This window comes from Chelmon rostratus, chromosome 2 (assembly GCF_017976325.1).
Source record: "Chelmon rostratus isolate fCheRos1 chromosome 2, fCheRos1.pri, whole genome shotgun sequence".
Classification (NCBI taxonomy): Eukaryota; Metazoa; Chordata; class Actinopteri; order Chaetodontiformes; family Chaetodontidae; genus Chelmon; species Chelmon rostratus.
Genome location: NC_055659.1, coordinates 16,997,671 through 17,016,367, shown reverse-complemented (window position 1 = coordinate 17,016,367; position 18,697 = coordinate 16,997,671). Strand labels below are relative to the sequence as shown.

General features: G+C 41.5%; 2 protein-coding genes across 4 annotated transcripts; one reads left to right on the top strand and one right to left on the bottom strand.

The window, feature by feature from the left end:
- Positions 1-26: 26 nt before the first annotated feature.
- On the bottom strand, positions 27-2,022 carry gpx1b (glutathione peroxidase 1b). Its single transcript, XM_041962962.1, has 2 exons — positions 1,722-2,022; positions 27-707 (listed from the first exon to the last, which is right to left on the bottom strand). The coding sequence occupies exons 1-2, from the start codon at positions 1,935-1,937 to the stop codon at positions 357-359; spliced, it is 567 nt and encodes a 188-aa protein (XP_041818896.1). The 5' UTR covers positions 1,938-2,022; the 3' UTR covers positions 27-356.
- A 996-nt stretch (positions 2,023-3,018) lies between these two features.
- fancd2 (FA complementation group D2) lies at positions 3,019-17,946 on the top strand. 3 transcript variants are annotated; one of them, XM_041948526.1, is made up of 44 exons: positions 3,019-3,104; positions 3,359-3,419; positions 3,681-3,815; positions 3,910-3,977; positions 4,059-4,165; positions 4,312-4,372; positions 4,508-4,560; positions 4,666-4,744; positions 5,538-5,662; positions 5,767-5,854; positions 5,939-6,043; positions 6,168-6,259; positions 6,405-6,516; positions 6,652-6,687; positions 6,989-7,135; positions 7,222-7,356; positions 7,444-7,575; positions 7,763-7,870; positions 7,969-8,078; positions 8,181-8,223; positions 8,976-9,095; positions 9,233-9,306; positions 9,412-9,555; positions 9,706-9,806; positions 9,908-10,023; positions 10,131-10,239; positions 10,347-10,445; positions 10,525-10,619; positions 10,698-10,850; positions 11,009-11,125; positions 11,329-11,457; positions 11,732-11,850; positions 11,996-12,106; positions 12,442-12,572; positions 12,661-12,760; positions 13,676-13,798; positions 13,900-13,993; positions 14,310-14,381; positions 15,003-15,041; positions 15,130-15,204; positions 16,016-16,090; positions 16,296-16,442; positions 16,522-16,620; positions 17,538-17,946. In XM_041948526.1, the coding sequence occupies exons 2-44, from the start codon at positions 3,359-3,361 to the stop codon at positions 17,628-17,630; spliced, it is 4,332 nt and encodes a 1,443-aa protein (XP_041804460.1). In that variant the 5' UTR covers positions 3,019-3,104; the 3' UTR covers positions 17,631-17,946. The 3 variants fall into 3 exon arrangements, with proteins under 3 accessions (XP_041804460.1, XP_041804469.1, XP_041804452.1); XM_041948535.1 differs by having other exon boundaries at positions 6,168-6,268; positions 9,929-10,023; XM_041948518.1 differs by having other exon boundaries at positions 6,168-6,268.
- The last annotated feature ends 751 nt before the right edge of the window (positions 17,947-18,697 follow it).

Genomic DNA, 18,697 nt, shown 5'->3' with positions numbered 1-18,697 from the left:
TTATAATTTAACACATGCAGTCGGGAAATGTTTGAAAAAATACATTTATTGGTCCTCATGATACATCACACCACAGCTGTGCCTTACATGCACCCAATGCAACTGAAAACATTCAGCCTTTTACATTTCATCAGACACCCCCCTCACAACTAGCTCGGTTTCAGAGGATGTCTTCATATAGTAAAAGAGCAGAACACAGCCAATCGTGTACAGGTGAGCACAGGTGGTTTGGAAATCTACTGAGGGGAAGAAAAGTGAGAACAAAGATGTTTCCCGTCATGACCTGAAGGTCACACAGTGCAGAGAAGCTAGTGCAAGTGGAAGTTGTTGGACGGGACATTTTGGAAGACTTGTCATTAGTTTGCCTGGTTGAGGAGCTTCTTGATGTCTCCCTCGATGTCGCTGGTGAGGAACCTCCTGCTGTAACGCTTGAAGGGCACGCCATCTGGCCCTATGAGGAACTTCTCGAAGTTCCAGGCCACGTCATTCCTGCAGACCGGGCTCCAGATGATTAACTTGGGGTCACTGATGAGGGCGGCTGGCTCGTCGCTGGGGAATGGGAGCGCTTCCCTCAGGAACAAGAACAGGGGATGGGCATCCTTCCCATTCACATCCACCTTCTCCAGGAGCTGGAACTTTGGCTCGAAGCCATTTCCAGGACGGACGTACTTCAGAGACATGAGGATTTCTTCATTCTTGCAGTTCTCCTGCATGGGTTGATCAAAACATCATGTTAAGTCCTGTGGCACACAGATGCTTAATAAGAAGACTGCAAATGTTCTGGCAAAATGAAATCATTTATGGAATATTCCTACATTCAGGCTACAAAAAAGGTTCCTTGTCATTTATTGGGGGCCTATAATAATGTTTTGTGACTGACATACTGACATGGAACAATGAATGTTTGGAGCTAAAACATGTCAACAACTTAACTGTCTGTCTTTCAGAAGTCCAACATTACACTTTCAAAACCACTTTGTATTAATCCATCCTCACAACAGTTTGACTTATAGATCACATTAATTGTGCAAATCCTCTAAACAGAGTGTGCTTTATGTTTTAATTTGGCTTTTCTTCAAACAGGAAGAACAAGTTCCATAAATGTTTAACTTCCTGCTTCCAATAAGAAGCCTGCAAATGATCGGACCCCTCATTTGAGGAACCATCTATTAATGAGTTACTAATACTGTGGATTATTGATTCTGCTGTGCGCCTTTTGCCAGGCGTTTGGTAACAGACTGACACAACCACCACTTCCTCTTTCTTTAATATCCCTCGCTGGTGAAGCTGCTTTCAGCAACTCATTTTTTTAAAATGATTTTTTCAAAACGTTCAACAGGTGATCCAGATAAATTAAGAAAACATTTTAACTGGATGTGGCACAAATAGGCTAAAATAAGACTAAGACTAAAACTTAAAACATGGCAGTAAACCTGAAAAACCAGCTGGATGTCATAAACAAGTCTAGAATAGGAAGAAAAGTGTTTCCCTTTGAGTCAGTGTAAATTCATTGTAAGAGCTCAATCTCCTCAATTTACAACAGTTTGAAATGTAACTGCTCAAGTCTAAAAGCATGTGGGCTTTTTCCGGCAAAATAAAAACTGATATAAGTGGCAAAGTGAACTAAATACAAAGCATAAAAATACAAACTGTTGTAGCCTCAGTCTTCCTGAGAGTCAAGAAGAGACCAGACCTGGTGGATATAAAGTCCATCTCCTCACCTGATGGCCGAACTGGTTGCAGGGCACTCCCAGGATAACGAGCCCCTTGCTGGCGTAACGCTCGTGGAGCTCGTTCATCTGGGTGTAATCCCTGGTGGTCGTACCTCAGAGAGACGCGACATTCTCAATGAGGACAACTTTGCCCTGCAGGGAGGAGAAATTAAACGTTTCTCCCGTCAACAGTTTGGCCGTGAGGCTGTAGAGTTTCGAAGCCATTCTTGTACTATCTGTTCCCCTTTTTCAGAGACGCGATCTTGAGCCTATTCCCTACAGACCCTCTCTGCCTCTTCCCTCAGCTTCTTCAGCTTCCTTTGAGTTACAGTCCAAGAGCTTGTATTTAGCTGTCAAGATAGTTCACACCCTGCAGCCTGCGGGTTGGCCGATTTGAGCGCACCAAAGTACCGTCACATTAATGTGAAAGCCAGGATTGATAAAAACGGATGGCTAAAAACATTAAATAGTAAAAATAGATTTACTTCGTGAAATGGAGGACGTAAGAGTCAAGTGACGAGAGATTAACAACATATATTGTGACTTTTTAAAGTATAATTCGTTTTAAAGTATAATTCTGGCCCAGTCAATCAAGTGACAAGTGAATTTCTCCATTGTGAGATCAATAAAATCTTATCTTATCAAACTTTTGTCTTCGTCTCTCATAATTTCACTTGTCACTAATATTTTTATTTTGTAATTTCTACTATTTAGTCAATTTTCTTTTGTCCTGGCTGAAATTATTATTCCTACATTTAAGTGCAGTGAGATGAGCTGAAAGAATATTTGAAAAAAACAACAACACTGAAGGTCAATAAATGCGCTACTGGCGCAATTTGTGTATTTTAAGTTATCAGTAAAGCAAGCGAGCCGAAGAAGGAGGCGGGTAGCAGTGAACTCGCTCGATCAACTGCACACTCTTCGATACAGTTGCGCAGGTACAGAGCTCTGGGGTGGTGCGTGTTTTTTCACACGGCGTATCCCGGCGAGACTCCTCGTAAAATTAACAAGCGAACTGAATTGTAACCCCGCCCAACATCGGCCAAATTGCTTCTAACATCAAGCGGTCCGATGCTAGAAAACTAGAGACCGTCCACAATATGTTGTAATCTTTGTGATGTTTGACGACGCACCACTTTTAATAACACACCAGAGGTTTCAGTCAAGAGACTATCTCATAAAAGAGCTGTATATAAAATGTGCAGGCGCTTTCTTTGATTATTCTCAGACGTATTGGGCATTTATTCGTAGCTGCTGCCCCCCGTTACCTCAACTCCAGGAAGAGGGTCCCTAACTGTGGTTGATGACGCGTGAAGCACAGTGGCGCGGAAGTTTGTTTTGTAACTTTGGTATTTTGATATCGTCGACCGTGGTTTCATCTATATATTAAACGTATGTCTCACTTTTATCATCCTGAATGATTCTGCCAGCCAGCGATATAACATCGGCATTATGTTATATACTTAAAGTGTGGCATGTTTGTGTTGTAGTTATTGTATTACTGAACTAGCTATCCTAGCTACTGTAAAGTATGTTGCCGTTTACGCAGGTCCCCAGTGAAGCTAGCATATGAACATGTTAGCTTGCTTGCTACTGTGGACGCTAGCCTTGTCTTTAAAAACACTCTGACCTTTATGTTTCGTTAGATGATGCGCAAAAAGCGACGCTCCTCTGTGGATAAAGGAGAGGGAGCTACTACAACCACCAGTAAGTTTTAAGTAACATAACATTAGAGCAGTTCATAACTATGAGCCAGTACAGTCTGCCTGTGAAGTCCTTCAGCTTTCCAGCCAACACACCCAGCAGTATGACATAATCTGACAGGACCACTGCATGTTTCATATCTCACTGACATGAGGACACCAAAATAGTTTGCAAACGTCTGAATTTTACATTAACTGACAGTTTTCAACATTTTTTTTCGGCTGGATTCTGTTTTATTAAAAGCTTATTCTGTTCTCTCCGTAGAGGCAAAGAAGAGTCGCAGTGCTGGCCGCCAGGCAAAGGAACCTGCTCCGGAAGAGACCAATCAAAGTGTATTTGCTGTCTTTCTTCGAGAGGCAGGTGTCACCTTAAAACAAGGTGGCACGTCCAATGAGATTGGTAAACACACTCGCTCCAAGTTTCAGATCATATCAGGCTGGTAGATGACATCCGTATCTCCACACCTGATTTTTCTGATCTTTATCTTTTTCAGCTGTTGACCAAGTAGTTTTTCAAAAAAGGATCCAGCAGCAGCTACAGAAGAGTCCAAGGTACCCCGTGGTGAGTCTACACACCATCTTTGTACAAAACTAAGGCATTTGGTATGAGACAATTGTGTTTCATTGACACTTAATTTCTCAGATTGTGCAGGAATTCATCACTGGATTGGAGTCTCATATTGAGGACCCTGAGCGGTTTAGGAACTGCCTCCTTCCGTGTGTCCCACGACTGTCTGATGGAGACTCCAGGTAACTTTAAAAAAAAACCCCTCAATGCTAATAGAGGCAACAGGTAGAACTTTAATTTACGGAGCGCACAGCTACGACCTAGACTAAAGCTTATGTTTGGGGTGTGTATGGTGCAACATACTGACATGTTTTCCTCTGTGTTGCAGTTGTGTCAGCTCATTCCAGGAAAGCCTGCTACGCATGCTGCTGGGGATTGAGATGCTGCAGGTAAGATTTTCAGCAAAGGATGTCACTCAGAAAAGCAAATGCAGAATGTTGCTTTCTGCAATGAGGCGCACAAATGTGTGCTGTGTAGTGTATCTTTCTAACGTGCTTATTAAACAAGTTTTCTCTTTCATTCAGACTTTCATCATTAACACCTTGCTCGAGAAACTCCCTGAATTTATGCTTGATGGGTTAGTATTTCACATGAGTTCACTTCGCAGCATTTTAGCCATTTTTACTGGTGTTTTTACATTGTCTTATTTTGTTTAAATGCTCTCTTGTTTTTTCCTTCACAGCACTGGAGATGGAGGGCTCAGTATTCCTCGCGTAATTATTAACCAGCTTAAATGGCTAGACAGAATTGTGGACAGCAAGGTAGTAATTTCCGTGATGACGGGTCTTGTTGCATGTACAGTTGTCACAGGCGTTAGATTTAACAGAGGTGTTTGTTATTTTGCTGATCTGTTCATTAGACCTGTGATCACATATTTCATCTTCATATCAGGCGTTACTGATTTCTAGTAGAGATGCACCGATCCACTTTATTTCAGTTCTGGTCTGGATACTTGGATTTAAATATCTACTGATACCAGAGCTCTTCTTTCTTGATTATAATAATAGTTGTTGTTGTTTGTGGTGGTGGTGGTATTATGTATAAGGTTACATGAGGCTGTAGTAGACACACATAAACTCTTATTAAAAGAGCAAAAATACACAAAAATGCATTGCATTTAAATGTATCTCAAAGCAATTTTTTTAACTGTAGGCTAAATGGCAAATCCTTCAATTTAAAAAAAAAAATGTGAACAAATCAAGTGATTTCTCAACTACTGGCAATTTGATTTCTATACGTGAGTTCAAAAGTAATATAGGATTTGGAATGAGTGTAACAGCAAACTGACAACTCTGTTGTAAGGTTTTTAAAGTGAACATTGAAGTAAAAATGCAAGAACTGTGTAAAGAAGTAAATATCTACACGATCAAAAAAAAACCCTATCAAGTAAGTCAACTGTAAGTAGACCGGATCAGTACGTGGATCAGTGACGTCAGTCCAATATCTGATAACTGAAATTCTGGCACCTGACACCGGTATTATTATAATTGAAATAATTTCTCGATGGCAATGTGCCCCTTTATCTCTGCCATCTTTGTGCTCTGTTATTTGCAGGAGCTGGCAACGAAGCTCATGGAGCTTGTGTCAGTAGCACCAGTGGAGGTTCAGCGTGACATCATCACCAGTCTGCCAGAGATACTGGAAGACTCCCAGCACCATGACATAGCCAGAGAGCTCAAGTGTGTGCAGTAAATCTCGACAACAGATCTGTGCCTCTGTACTTCAGGTGTGGTTTCAGAGTTGCTGATTAAACGTTCTGCCATTTCGTCACTGTTCTCTGTAGCACTTTACTCCAGGAGAACACTCAGTTGACTGTCCCCATCCTGGACGCCCTCTCTAGTCTGAACCTCAGTTCCTCATTACTGACTGAGGTAGAACTCACACACACACAGACACAGACATTATTGCACTTATTTTTGGGGATTTATTCAGGGCCTATCTGTCTGCTATCTCAGGTTCGTGGAGCTGTTATGTCCACTTTGGCTGCTGTTCAACTGGAGGACCTACCTATGGTGGTCAAGTTCATCCTGCACTCTGTCTCAGCCTCTGATGCATATGAGGTCAGAGCTCAGATGTCCACAGTGTTGTGCATTTAAACAACATAATGCAATTAGTGTGTTCTGTTTGTTATAGTACTTATATTTTGAAATGTGTAAGTGTGTGGTGTGTTTTTTCTGTGTGTAGGTGGTGTGTAATCTTCGTAAAAAGCTGGAGTTGGAGCAGTGTGTTCTCTCTACTGTGCTGCAGGCCTCCCAGAGCCGCGTGGCGAGCAAAGGGTCAGTAGTGTAAGGCGACGCACATTCCAGTTCACTCGCAACTACGCATAAGTACATTTTGAATAAACCTGTCTCAAAGTAGGTCAGTAGATTCTTGATGTTGCATTCCTGAAGATACAATCTAATAAGTCTGGTTTTGGAGCAGGTCTGCTTCCACACCAGCAGCTGGCAGCAGCCAGGACAGCATTGCACTGATACTGGACGGCATCAAGTCAGCAGTGCGTTTCCAGAAAACGATATCTGAGGCTTGGCTCAAGGTGGGAATTAATGAGTTCTCAATCCCTCTTGCTTTAATTGATTACTAAATGCCAGTGCTTTTGATTTTGTTTCTAATGGTTAAGTCATCTCACTTTCAATGTTGTTTGCTGAGCTTTTCCTGTGTTTGTCATTAGGCAATCGAGTCTGTGGACGAAGTGCAGGACCATAAGGTGAGTGTCATTTACCCAGTTCAGATTACCTCCTCGTAGGTTTGCAGCAGTATACTGTGGTATGAAGATTGATTGTTATCATACCATGTGCCTTTGCTTTATTTTAATAAAAAACAGAGAACATAATATTTTGTGAAATTATAATAAAGCATTTGCTCAACCAAAAATAATTTGAAAGTCATTCACAAAGTTTGAATGTGGACAAACTTTGACATTTTGAATCCAAAAACATGTTTGGATCCTGTTTATGTGTGTCTGCGAACCTGTATGTCTCACCCTAAAATGTGCTCTGCCTCGTCAGGTGATAGATCTGCTGGTGCTGTTCATCCTCCACTTCACCAATGCCAACCAGAGCCGGCGGGGGGCGGAGAGGGTGCTGAAGGTGAAAGTGAGGACTGGACTGATCCAGGAGGCTCTGCTCCAGAGGACCTTCAGGGACTACGCTCAGGTGGGTCAGACTGCATACATGTGAGCTCAAGTATAAAGTAGTGATCTAGTGATTGATTAGTATTTGAATAGCATGTTATTTTCTAGGTCATGCGAGGGTATTTTCCCTCCATCTTGGCTCTGGCTCAGAGTCTGCTGCGCTCCCCTGACCCCTGTGTGGTGCCTTTCGGTGGACACATGTACCGACACTCATTCACTGCCTTTGACTCTTACTGCCAACAGGTGGGTTTGGGATTCATTTTTTAAGATGTGTTTTTGACGTAAATTTGTCAGAGTCATTTTAATTCAGTCCTGTATTATGTTTTGTAGGAAGTGGTGGGTTCCCTCGTGACCCATGTGTGCAGCGGTGTGGGTGGGGAGGTGGACATGGCTCTGGAGCTGCTCTGTGGCCTGGTCACAGAAAAGCCCTCAGAAATGGCTCTGTATGCTGTTTTTGTTAAGGTAAGGAGGTGGCCCGCATATCTGCTATTGTAGCTGCTAATCAGACCACACTGAAAAAACAAGTATAAATCAAATTCGAGGATGTGTGTACCAACAGCTTGCAGTCCCTGACGGTGTACATACAAAGGTTTAGTATCTTACCATTGTGATTGGAAGAGTTTTTAACCGAGCAGGATATTTGATGCAGGGAATCTTGGACTACATGGACAACCTCACACCCCAGCAGATCCGCAGACTCTTCCACCTTCTGAGCAGACTGGCCTTTGGGCACCAGCAGCAGGGCTCTCACATCCAGGTGTACTTTCATGAGATAATCTTTTCGTTCAACACTTTTGCCGTCTCTTCTTGCCGTCGCCTCACCGCAGACCTCTCTTGTTCCGTCCCTCCCCTCAGGATGACATGCACATAGTGATCCGCAAACAGCTCTCCAGCACTGTGCCCAAGTACAAGCGCATCGGCATCATTGGTGCGGTCATGATCATAGGCAGCATGGGGGCCTCCAGGTAAGGGCTGTAACTCACTGCCAATAGCAGTATTTTCCTTGTTCATTCTGTCACTTTATCTCTATGTATTAATCGCACTCTCTGCCCCCCCACGACCTCCAGGCTGAAGGAGAATGGTTCGTTACCCCAGGAGACATTCAGACAGGTACATTTTTGCCATTAAAACAATCAGAATGAACAGTGTGTATGCAAGGATGTATTGCGGTTTGTGGTTTTCATTAGAGTGCTTTCTGTCTCTTTATTTTTTTTCAATATCACTTTACTTGTGGGTTTAACAGTGAGTGATAGCTGCAGTGCATCACTTCTGGCACATTTAGACAACAAGAAATGTTTTTTTTTCATATACTTCTAGTTTTAGTATTTTAAAGGGGCAGGGGAAGTATTACACATGAATGTAGATGTTATAACGTCCTTCGTCGTTTCCATTTTTCAGTTTTTCCATTTGTGTTGTGGAAAACTGAAATTCTTATTTGGATTTTATAAGTTGATAAGATGGCTTTGGTTGCCATTTGTGTTTGTAATTTTGACATCTTGGGTATCTAATCTTGGGTAGGGTCAGCACCTCCTCAGGGCAGTATATATAAATATTATATAAGTATATAAACCATCCTTCATTTGGTGGTTGTGCCACTGTATTTAAGCCTCTTACTCATTGATTTAAATGTTTCTCACCAGCTATGTGTTTACTCTTTAGTAACTAAACCTGTGACCTCCCGGTGGAATAGGTCTGACAAAAAACTGATAATGGTAGTATTTTCTCCTGCCACAAACCCTTAAAGAAAATCATTATTATTGGCTGAGAGAGAGGTTTGTGGAGTATTCCCTCCAATCGTTCCACCTGCCACCGAGTGACTGGTCTCTGGATATGTTCGTGTATGTGTGTACTGCTTGTTGCAGGTGACAGCCCTGTTGGAGCTGGTGAAGTCGAGCAGTGAAAGCTCACCTGAGGCTGCGGCTCTGTACTATGATGAACTGGCCAACCTGATCCTGAGCTCCAGCCTGGACCCACAGGTGCAGGTGTGTCTCAAAAATCTCCCATTGTTTCCTCATTTCCAACTTTTTTCAATTCAATGTAGATATCACTGCTGTCATGCATGTAGCTTCATAAGATGCAAGTAAGTATTCTGGTCTTGTTGTCTTCCTGCTACCAACAGGAAACAATCGCTAAGAGCGTCCTTGATGACTTCCAGGATGACTTTGTGATGGATCTAGGACCAGAAATATCTGGGTTAGTGACGGACAGCTAGCAGCATAAGAAGTTATTCGTTTTAATACACTTGAACATTAATTCCTTTAACCAGTGTCATTAATCCCCCCTGCCTGTGTCCCTCAGTTCCTTTCCCTTTCCAGCCTGTGTGATGTACAACCTGGATGAGGAGGAGAGTCAAGGAGGCATTGCCATCAACCTGCTGCCTCTACTGGCCGTAGACATCCAGAACAAAGGAGAGCCGCAGAGTCAAACCGAGAAGGCACACAAGTCAGTCGCCCCACAACACAATGTTTAGTCAGTGATGTATTTCACTTGTAACAGAGTCTGATCCAGCTCAGTTTGTGGTGTAATATCTTACAAACATGAATGTAATCAATGAGACATTTGTTTTGTTTCTCCCTGTATTTTCTGGGGCAGGCGAGTGTCTCCTCTCTGCCTGTCTCCATTTTTCCGCCTCCTGCGGCTCTGTGAGGAGAAACAGCATCAGGGAGACCTCGAGGAGATCGATGCCCTGCTGGGTGAGGAAATGGAAGTTACACGTTTCCCTTGGAAGCTTGCTCTCACTTCTCTTGCTGTTGAAATAATTTGCCTCTGTGTGTTTACATTTGCCGGGACACAGGCTGCCCTCTGATCCTAACAGACATGGTGGTCGTGGAGAAGATGGAGAGCCTGTCAAAAGCTGAGAGGGAGTTCCTCTGTACTTTGCTGTTTCACACCATCAACTGGTTCAGAGAGGTAGCTGCACGTTCATGTCAAATGGGTTTGATTGATTTGTACACATTGTTTTTTCAAATTTAGGAGATATGTGACTAAAGCGGTCTCTTCCCCCTGTTTTGTGTTAGGCCATAAACGCATTCTGTACACAAAAGGAGCTTGAGATGAAGATGAAAGTGATGACTCGCCTGCAGAACATCACCTACCTTCAGACACTGTTGGAGAGGGCTTTGGCAGGTGATCCATCAGAACAGGGGATCTAAAAATCTTGCCATTATCACACGTGGCCTCAAGTCAGCTTAAGATTTTAAACTTGTGCACTTTTTCTTGAACATGTGTCTCAGGAACACCAGGCTATGTTCCACCTGTTGCCAACTTTGATGGAGAAAGCACTGATGGGATTATACTTGGCTCAACTGTTCCTGTGAACAAGGCAAAGAAAGGTAAGAATGCCCGACAGAAGATTTTATACCAAATACTCTGAATAAGGAAGTAAGTACTTACTTAACTGTGTCACTTCAGATGCCACAGGGAAGAAGAGGAAGGCCCCTGGTAAGAATTCCTCAGAGAGCAGCTCTCAGCTTGAGGAGACCACTATAGGGGACAAAACTCAGCAGGTAAACCTTGACCTCTCACATTAATCTCATATTTAATGAAACTGAGCTTTAAAAAATGTGATTCTGCTCGTGCTGAAGGAGCCAGAGAAGGAGAAAGAAAAGGAGATCCGGCAAGGTGTCAGTCTGGTGTCCTACAGGCCGTTTTTCAGAGAGCTGGACATGGAGGTGCTCAGTGTGCTGCAGTGTGGCATGCTGTCCCGCACACTGCTGGACTCTGAGCTCCACACCAATGTAAGGAAAATAAGAAGTTTTGTTTTCTTATAAAAGAGAGTAGGCCTTTTAAATGTTTCTTTACAACATTTTTGATTGAGTTATTTTATGGGTAGGAGGGGGGTAGAGGTAGAATGCTGGAACTTATACATCTCCTCTAATATTCTCACATGATTGAGGTGCGAGAGGAGGTCCTGCTGGGTCCTGCTGAGCTGGTTTTCCTGCTGGAGGATATGCTACGCAAACTGGAGTTTAGTCTTACCGCTGCACCTGCAAAGAGAGCCCCTTTCTTTAAGGTACACAAAGAAAGCCAGTGCATAATGTGACAAACAGATCAGAGAAGTCACGACAGTGTCCAGGGTAAAAGTCTGTCATAAAGAACAGTACATATTTTAGGTTATTGTACCTTCACATGTTCATTATTATTTTCCTATAGTGTATAAAACTGTAATATGCAATATTTTATATGCATATTAAATATTTTCTTTGTTTTCTGCAGGGAAGGACTGATAAGAGTGTGGGCTTCTCCCATCTACAGCAGAGGAGCCCCAAGGACATTGCTTCCTGCTGCGTCCATCTGCTACCTGCTCTCTGTTCACACCTGGAGAACTGCCACAACCATTTTCAGGTACAAACGTAAACAATATCTTATACAATATCTCAATATCCACCTGTATTTATGCACAATTTGTGCCCAAAAAATCCTGATGCGAAATGTTGAAAATTCAAAATGTGTATTAATTTGCATTTTCTTTTGCAGATTTTCTCTAAATTTGGTTAAGTTTTGCACTGCATTTGGATGGAAACCTAGTTAATCTCTAGCTATGAGTGACCTTGTCTCTTCCTTCCAATTGTCAATAAAAATTCCAAATAATAAAAATGATCTGTTTTGTTTTGGCCAGACATTGCTGTCTGAGAACAACGGTGTAGTGGACGGACCAGCCACAGATGTTCAGGAGCACCAGGTGATGTCTTCAGCCTACCAGCTGCTCCTGCAGGTCCTGAACACGACCTTCAGCTGGTGAGGAGGACCAGCACCACTGACTTTCACATCTGACATTAAATCTTAACTCTATAGATAGTCAGAGCAAAATGTCTTTGGAAGTGTCAGTATGTCCTTCTCACTTTTGTCCCTGATATGTCTGTATGTATTTGTGTATTGCCAGGTCTGGATTCAGCCAGCCAGGACAGCGGATCTTACTGAAGAAGGCTCTGGGAGTTATGGCTGGACGACTAAAGGAGGGAGGTGCTGAATTGACTCTGGAGCAGCTTGTAAAGTGAGTGATAAAGTTTGAGAGCCAGAGTGACTACTATAATATGAGCTTTTTTATTTATTTTTGCTTTTTATTTATCTATTGATCTATTTGTTTATCCTATTCAGTCACTTTGGTGCAGTTTCACTGCCAAAGTATCCTTTTTGCACAGGACGCCACAAAATAACAATTGCAAAATACAATATAGTCTTTACAATACAGTAGATCTAGTCTTAGAAATATATGTATTAATTAATATCCCTGTGTCCAGAAAGGAACAAGTCACATTTGCAAAATGTTGCAAAACACTGGCGATGACAGAATCAAATGTGTCTTTGCCCCCTTTTGGCTTTGTTTAGACACAGCTTTGAGTACCTGGTGAACTTCCGCAGCACCATGCCGAGTCTCAGCACTGCCCTGTGTCTCTCCCAGCTTCTGTCCACCATGTCAGAGAAAGGAGGGAACCCTGCTGCCTACAGAGAGCAGACCGGTCAGTGTGACGCCTTCCCTCATTTACACTGGCTCACCTACTATCCAGTGTGTGACTGTGATGATGATTGGCTCATTTTTCTTCCTAGCTTCCCTGGCGAAACGTTTCCTGAGCCAAGAGTGGGTGACAGCCAGCGGAGAGAGGGAGCGAGGGAACAAATTCAATGAAGCACTTCACACTCTCCTAAGGTGTGTCTGCATGCCATAAACGCACAAGAGAAAAAAAAGTTGCATTCCAAATCTATGGAAAGCGTCCTAGATGCTCGCGTTAAAGCCTGACTGATACAGTGGCGATGGATTGTAGCTTATCACACATGTATTGGTATCAGTATATATGATGACAAGTAGCTACAGCACAGAAATGCCATAGACAAATTTGTGGTAATTTACAATCATGTTGCTGTTACATAGTGTGACCACCACAGAGCGATGACCATTGTGTTTGCCAACTGTAAAACTACAACACTAAGGTCTCAAATATCTATGTTGGTATCAGCCTTAAAATTCCACTATTGGTCAGGCGCTAGCTTGTGTGAATCCTTCTCACTAAATCAATAACATAAAGGCAATTAATCAAATTAAAGGATATAAATTGAAAAAGGACCCCAGCAACTTTTAAAAAAGATTCATGGGTTTATATGTGTCTTTTGCATGTTTGTGTGTGTGATGTTATTTGCAATGCAAACTGCTTAGGGAAATTACCTCTGGCTCTTTAATAAATGTTAATATTCACCATGCTGTGCAGTAGAAGCAAATAAACAAGCATCAGCTCCAGGAAGCTGTGCTGTCCATGCACATACCACACAAGCAGCTCAGTGTATTTGTTCTCACTCAGTAAATGAATGAAGTCGCTGTTTTGTTGAGTGTTACACAACACTATGACTGCAATGTACTAATGTTAAACTTTGCAGAAAATATTTCACTCCCTGCAACCACACATGCTCCCCCTGACCCCATCCCAAGCACCTACAAGTGTTAGCACATTTATAAAGCACACACTTGCTAGTTAACACCCTTTATTATCATATACGCTGTTAGAATTGTGAACACACATCTAAAATGTTGAATTATGGTGTCTCTGTCTTTCCTTCCTCTTCTCTGCAGCATCTACCTGGAACATGCCAATGATGTTCTGAAGGCAGTTGAGGAAATAGCTGGAGAAGGAATCCCTGAGCTCCTCAACGCATCAAAAGATGAGAGCTCTGCATCGTGGCCCACTCTCAACAGGTAGCTCCTCATCAGTCCTTCGGGTTTAGTTATGTTCGAACAAAATGGAAAATCCATGTTGTTATTATTCTGTTCATTCTTTCATGGTTTCCTCCTGTCAGGCAGACATTCCTGGTGTTTTACAAAGTGTTGATGGCAGAGCTGGAAAAGGCCTCCAGGAAGATCCCTGCTTTCAAAATCAGTGACAACACTGAGGTCGGCCACTAGGTGTCACACTGTGCAACGTGTTCTCCTGCATACAGTGTACCTGAGAGCTCAGTGGAATCTGAGCAGCCTAACCCTGCTACACATCTACTAAAAAATGTCTAACTAACAATTATGCTTTTAAACATTTGTGAATGCCAGTTTGTTTAAATGTGTGACTTGTGAATTAGTCTGTAGTGTATTTTTGACTGTGTAATAAGATGCATAACTAATGGTTATTTTCTCCCGAACAGTGTGTTTTCAAAGTGACACCATACTTCGTGTGTCTGTGAACTTTTAAAACTTATGGTCCATGTCCTCCTCGCAGGCTCAGAGTGAGAAGCTGCTGACATGGAACCTGGCTGTCAGAGACTTTCATATCCTGGTCAACCTAGTTAAGGTCTGTTAGCATGATGTAATGGCTGTGAATGCACTCGTTTTGATGTTAGACCTCATGTGTGACTTTCCGTGATATAATATTTCATTCATTTTGGGTAATTAATTAAATGTACAATGTGTAAGTATGTATATATGTATTTACATGTATTAATGGCTTTGTATTGCCAATGTGTGGAAGGATTGCCTACAACAGCCTACAACTCACCGACACCACATCGATGAAACATAGCCAAGTTACAACTAGCTGGCCAGCATTACCTGGCTTGCTCACTAACATTTTCGCTACCAGAATCTGAGTGGATAGTTGGCTATCTTGTTAAATTACTTCATGATCTAATGTGATCCATGATACTAACTTGCATGTTATGACAAATGGTGTTGATTTTAGCCAACAATAAATGATGTAACGATAAAAGCAAAGGCAGTAACAACTGCCTTCACAAGCCAAGAGCAATGCAAGGCAGGGGCAGCCAACTAGCTAACTGTATCCTAAGGTAAAGTGGGCTGGCTGTTGCTTGGCTGTGCACCATGGGTCTAGCTTCACTTTTTTCCCCATCTAATCTTTGTTTGTCTTTAACAAATCCATGTGCTCAATAATATGTCCTCTAATCTCTTTTTACAGGTGTTTGATTCTAGGCCGGTGCTCAATGTTTGTCTAAAGGTGAGCTGGCTGTGCATGCTGAAAAAGAGTTCACACTCATCTGAAGCTGCTGTTACTTTGCATTAACTGATTATAATGTTATTGGCAGTATGGCCGCCTGTTCCTGGAGTCTTTCCTGAAGTTGGGGATGCCACTACTGGACAACAGTTTCAAAAGGCACAAGGTACACATGAAGTCGTATTGCCTAATACTTTTAATAAATGACCTATTAAGCCAAACATTAAATAGTGTATAGGTATGGCCTTGGAAAATCAGACAGCGGTGTTAAATAATTGAATCTGAAGTTATTACTTCTGCAAATAATACACAACTACAGTACATTTTACTGAAGGGAATTTGCCCTGTACCTGATTTAATACAAGCAAAAGTCAATTAACAAACCACCACACCCATGACATTTTAGTTCTTAAGTTGGTTATTTAGAGAAAGACAGTATATTTAATGTTTTATCTCATCACCGTCATTGATTTTTGTAAATATCTGCTTATTCTGAACAAGTTGGGACAGTAGAAACAAAAAGACTGGGAAAGTTGTGAAATGCTCCAAAAACACCTGTTTGGATCATTCCACAGGTAAACAGGTTGATTGGTAACAGGTGATAGTATCATGATTGGGTATGAAAGGAGCATCCTGGAAAGGCTCAGTGGTTCACAAGCGAGGATGGAGCGAGGTTCACCACTTTGTGAACACATGATTGTATGAAGGATGTTGCTACATTTTTTTACACAGCGTCCCAGTTTGTTTGCATGGGGGTTGTAAAACCACATTGTTTTCCCTCAAACATTCATAAATGTCACATGACTTAGTGTTTCAAGTTCATCCCTTGCTTTATGTATAAGTGCATGTTTTCTTCCTCCTTTGGTCATTCATACGCATTGGCACTAGAGCATGGCTAAGAATAGAAGAACAGTCTTTGTTGTTGTGTAAAAACATGCAAAATCAAGTGCTGCCAGTGATGCATTGTCTTTTTTTAGGAGGATGTCCAGAGCCTGTTGAAAACCTTCCAGCTCAGCACCCGGCAGCTCCATCACATGTGTGGACACTCTAAGGTAGCTACAGATGACAGTTTCTAGCTTATTCATCGCAAATCTTCAGTTGAATACATCCATCTGCATGTACTGGTGCAAAATCTACCAGTTCGGGAGCACAAAATATTCCTGTGAAATTAGAGAAAAGACAGTCAGAGTCAGTGCATATTTTAATCTCCAGGTGCTCTTTAACTAATTAGCCTTATCCGAATGTGTTGTGGCTCAGATTCATCAGGACACAAGCCTGACCAACCACGTACCAGCCTTAAAGAAGAGCCTGGAACTGTTTGTCTACAGAGTGAAGGCCATGCTGATGCTCAACAACTGTCATGAGGCTTTTTGGATTGGCAACCTGAAGAATCGCAACCTGAAGGTATATTAATACTGAGCTTACAGTGTGTGTCTCTTATCATATTTGCATCATTCACTTAAAGGAACAATGTATGCTGCAGGGTGAAGAGATTTTGTCTCAGAGGTCACAAGAAAGTGAGGATGATGATGACGATGAGGAGCAACGTTCAGCGCTGCTTCAGGAAGAGTCAGGGGATGAGGTACTGTCATTTCCAGGATTCATAGACAGCATTGTGTTAACAAATGATACATCTCCCAGCAGATCTGATCGGATTTTATTGTTTGTATTTATCTGTAATGACAATAGATTATTGTACTTTGACACAGGAAATTAAAAGGTTTGATTCTGTAATATATTGAGACATCAGCAGTGTCTTAGCCAAGAATTTGATATTTTGTACAATATTATGTATTTCTTACTATAATTAATGGGAATTGAGGTCTGTTTCAAAACAATTTTAAAGATTTGGTGCCATAAGATAAGAGATAAGACTTTATTAATCCCCAGCCGTGGAAATTTGAGTGTGTACCTTGTAAGGTTGTCAGAAATATCAATACTTCGATATTTGTTTTTTCTTTTTGCCATGATATCGAAAGAGGTATCGAGTATTGTTTTCCACACTACTGTTAAATTGAAGCTTAAACTTCTGGTACTGTCACAACATTAGTACCTCATAAACCAAAGAAAAATAAGCAATTAATTGTTTTTCAGGAAACTGAACCAAGTGCGTCAGTAAATAAACAACAGAATCAGCATAATGTGTAAGTAAGCGTAAAGTGACTGAAAAGATTAGAGGGAGTGGGGTCAACACCACAGGTTTAATTTGAAAGGGATAAGCAGCACACAATAGTAATGCAGTTATATAAGCCAGTCAAACAACATGTTTCCACTTCTGCTGAGTGGGTCATTATTTTGTGAAGTTTAAACCGTGCAGGTCAGCTAACAGGCAGTTGAAACTGTAGAGGGCACTGGGCTGATAAGATAACTGGCAGAGCTCTCCAGCAAGCTAATGATTAGTGGATGACAGTGAACAGGGAAACCGTTTGATCCAGTAATGCTGCTTTATGTAAGCAGGTTCATAACTTCGCCCAATGTTTGTCATGTGCTTCCCACCAGGCCCAGGAGACCGACTCTGAGGAAAGTAAGAGGGTCAACAGAGAGGAAGATGTGGATCAAAGTGATATAACAAATGACTCTGACTCCAACTAACAGGACAATAAACTGTTGGTTTTGATTTAAACATTTTGTGGATCACCCTTTGACGTTTCAAACACCAGAGGAGTTTCACTGTCTTTTTACATCATCACTTTCTAAATGTATTGAATGCTGCTACTCAGTGGGAAGGAATAGGATCAATATGCAGTATATAATCACAATTCTTGTATTCTTACGCATGTGGTAGTAACACCACAAGCACATTTCTGTTTAAGATAAAACATGCCTAGTATTTAGGTGTTTTCACATTAGATAGTGTTCTGAAAAGTGTGTGTTGAATTCTATTTGTTAACCAACAGAATAAAATATAGATTGTGGAGCTATTGTTTTGATTTGATTTGTCATTCAGTGTTAAATGTTTCAAATACTTTTGGCGCAAGAGAAATGAATTTGAAATTATTACCATATAAATAGTCCCTATGAAAGACATTAAATAACAAATCAGATTTGATTCTGTAACAATATTAAAAAATGATGAAAGTATTAGTTCTTTATGAATCTAGAGGCTGTTGTCTATCCCAGGTCTTATGTGTAATGAACAGAGAAGGTTTTAGGTTTTTAAAGATCAGCTTGTCCTTTTTTTTTTTTTTTTTTTTTTTTCCAAGTATTTTTTTCTAAACGGGCGAACACTAGTGAAGCTTGGGAAAAGAGCTCCACAGTACACAAACACTGAGGTCTTTGTTCTTGGAAAATCCCATAAAGAGGGACAGCAGTGATTAGTGTAAGCTTTAAATGAAGGTAAGAAATCTCTATGATACTCTGAGGTCCTGGAGACTGATATGTGAACATGTTAAAATGGGATTTGAAAGATGATTTAAGGTCTTGGTACTGTCGGGTGAGGGCAGAGGTCAAGGGAGCAATCTGCCAGTGCTCCCACCTGTCCAACCAAAACGGAGGAGCTAAGACAGACTGAGAGACTGAACTTTCATTGACTGAGCATCATACATGTATAATCTGCATAAACAATGAATAACTGCTGCTTGGTTTTTGATTATATATGTTGTAGGAGCCCTGCCTGTTGGTGCACTTGGTAAAACCCCCTCAGCTCTATTATGTCAAAG

Coding starts and splice junctions, on each gene's coding strand:
- fancd2 (XM_041948518.1), top strand. CDS start 3,359: ATGATGCGCAAAAAGCGACGCTCCTCTGTGGATAAAGGAGAGGGAGCT. Junction 9,307..9,411: donor CTAGGACCAGAAATATCTGG/GTTAGTGACGGA, acceptor TGTGTCCCTCAG/TTCCTTTCCCTTTCCAGCCT. Junction 15,042..15,129: donor TGCTCAATGTTTGTCTAAAG/GTGAGCTGGCTG, acceptor TGTTATTGGCAG/TATGGCCGCCTGTTCCTGGA.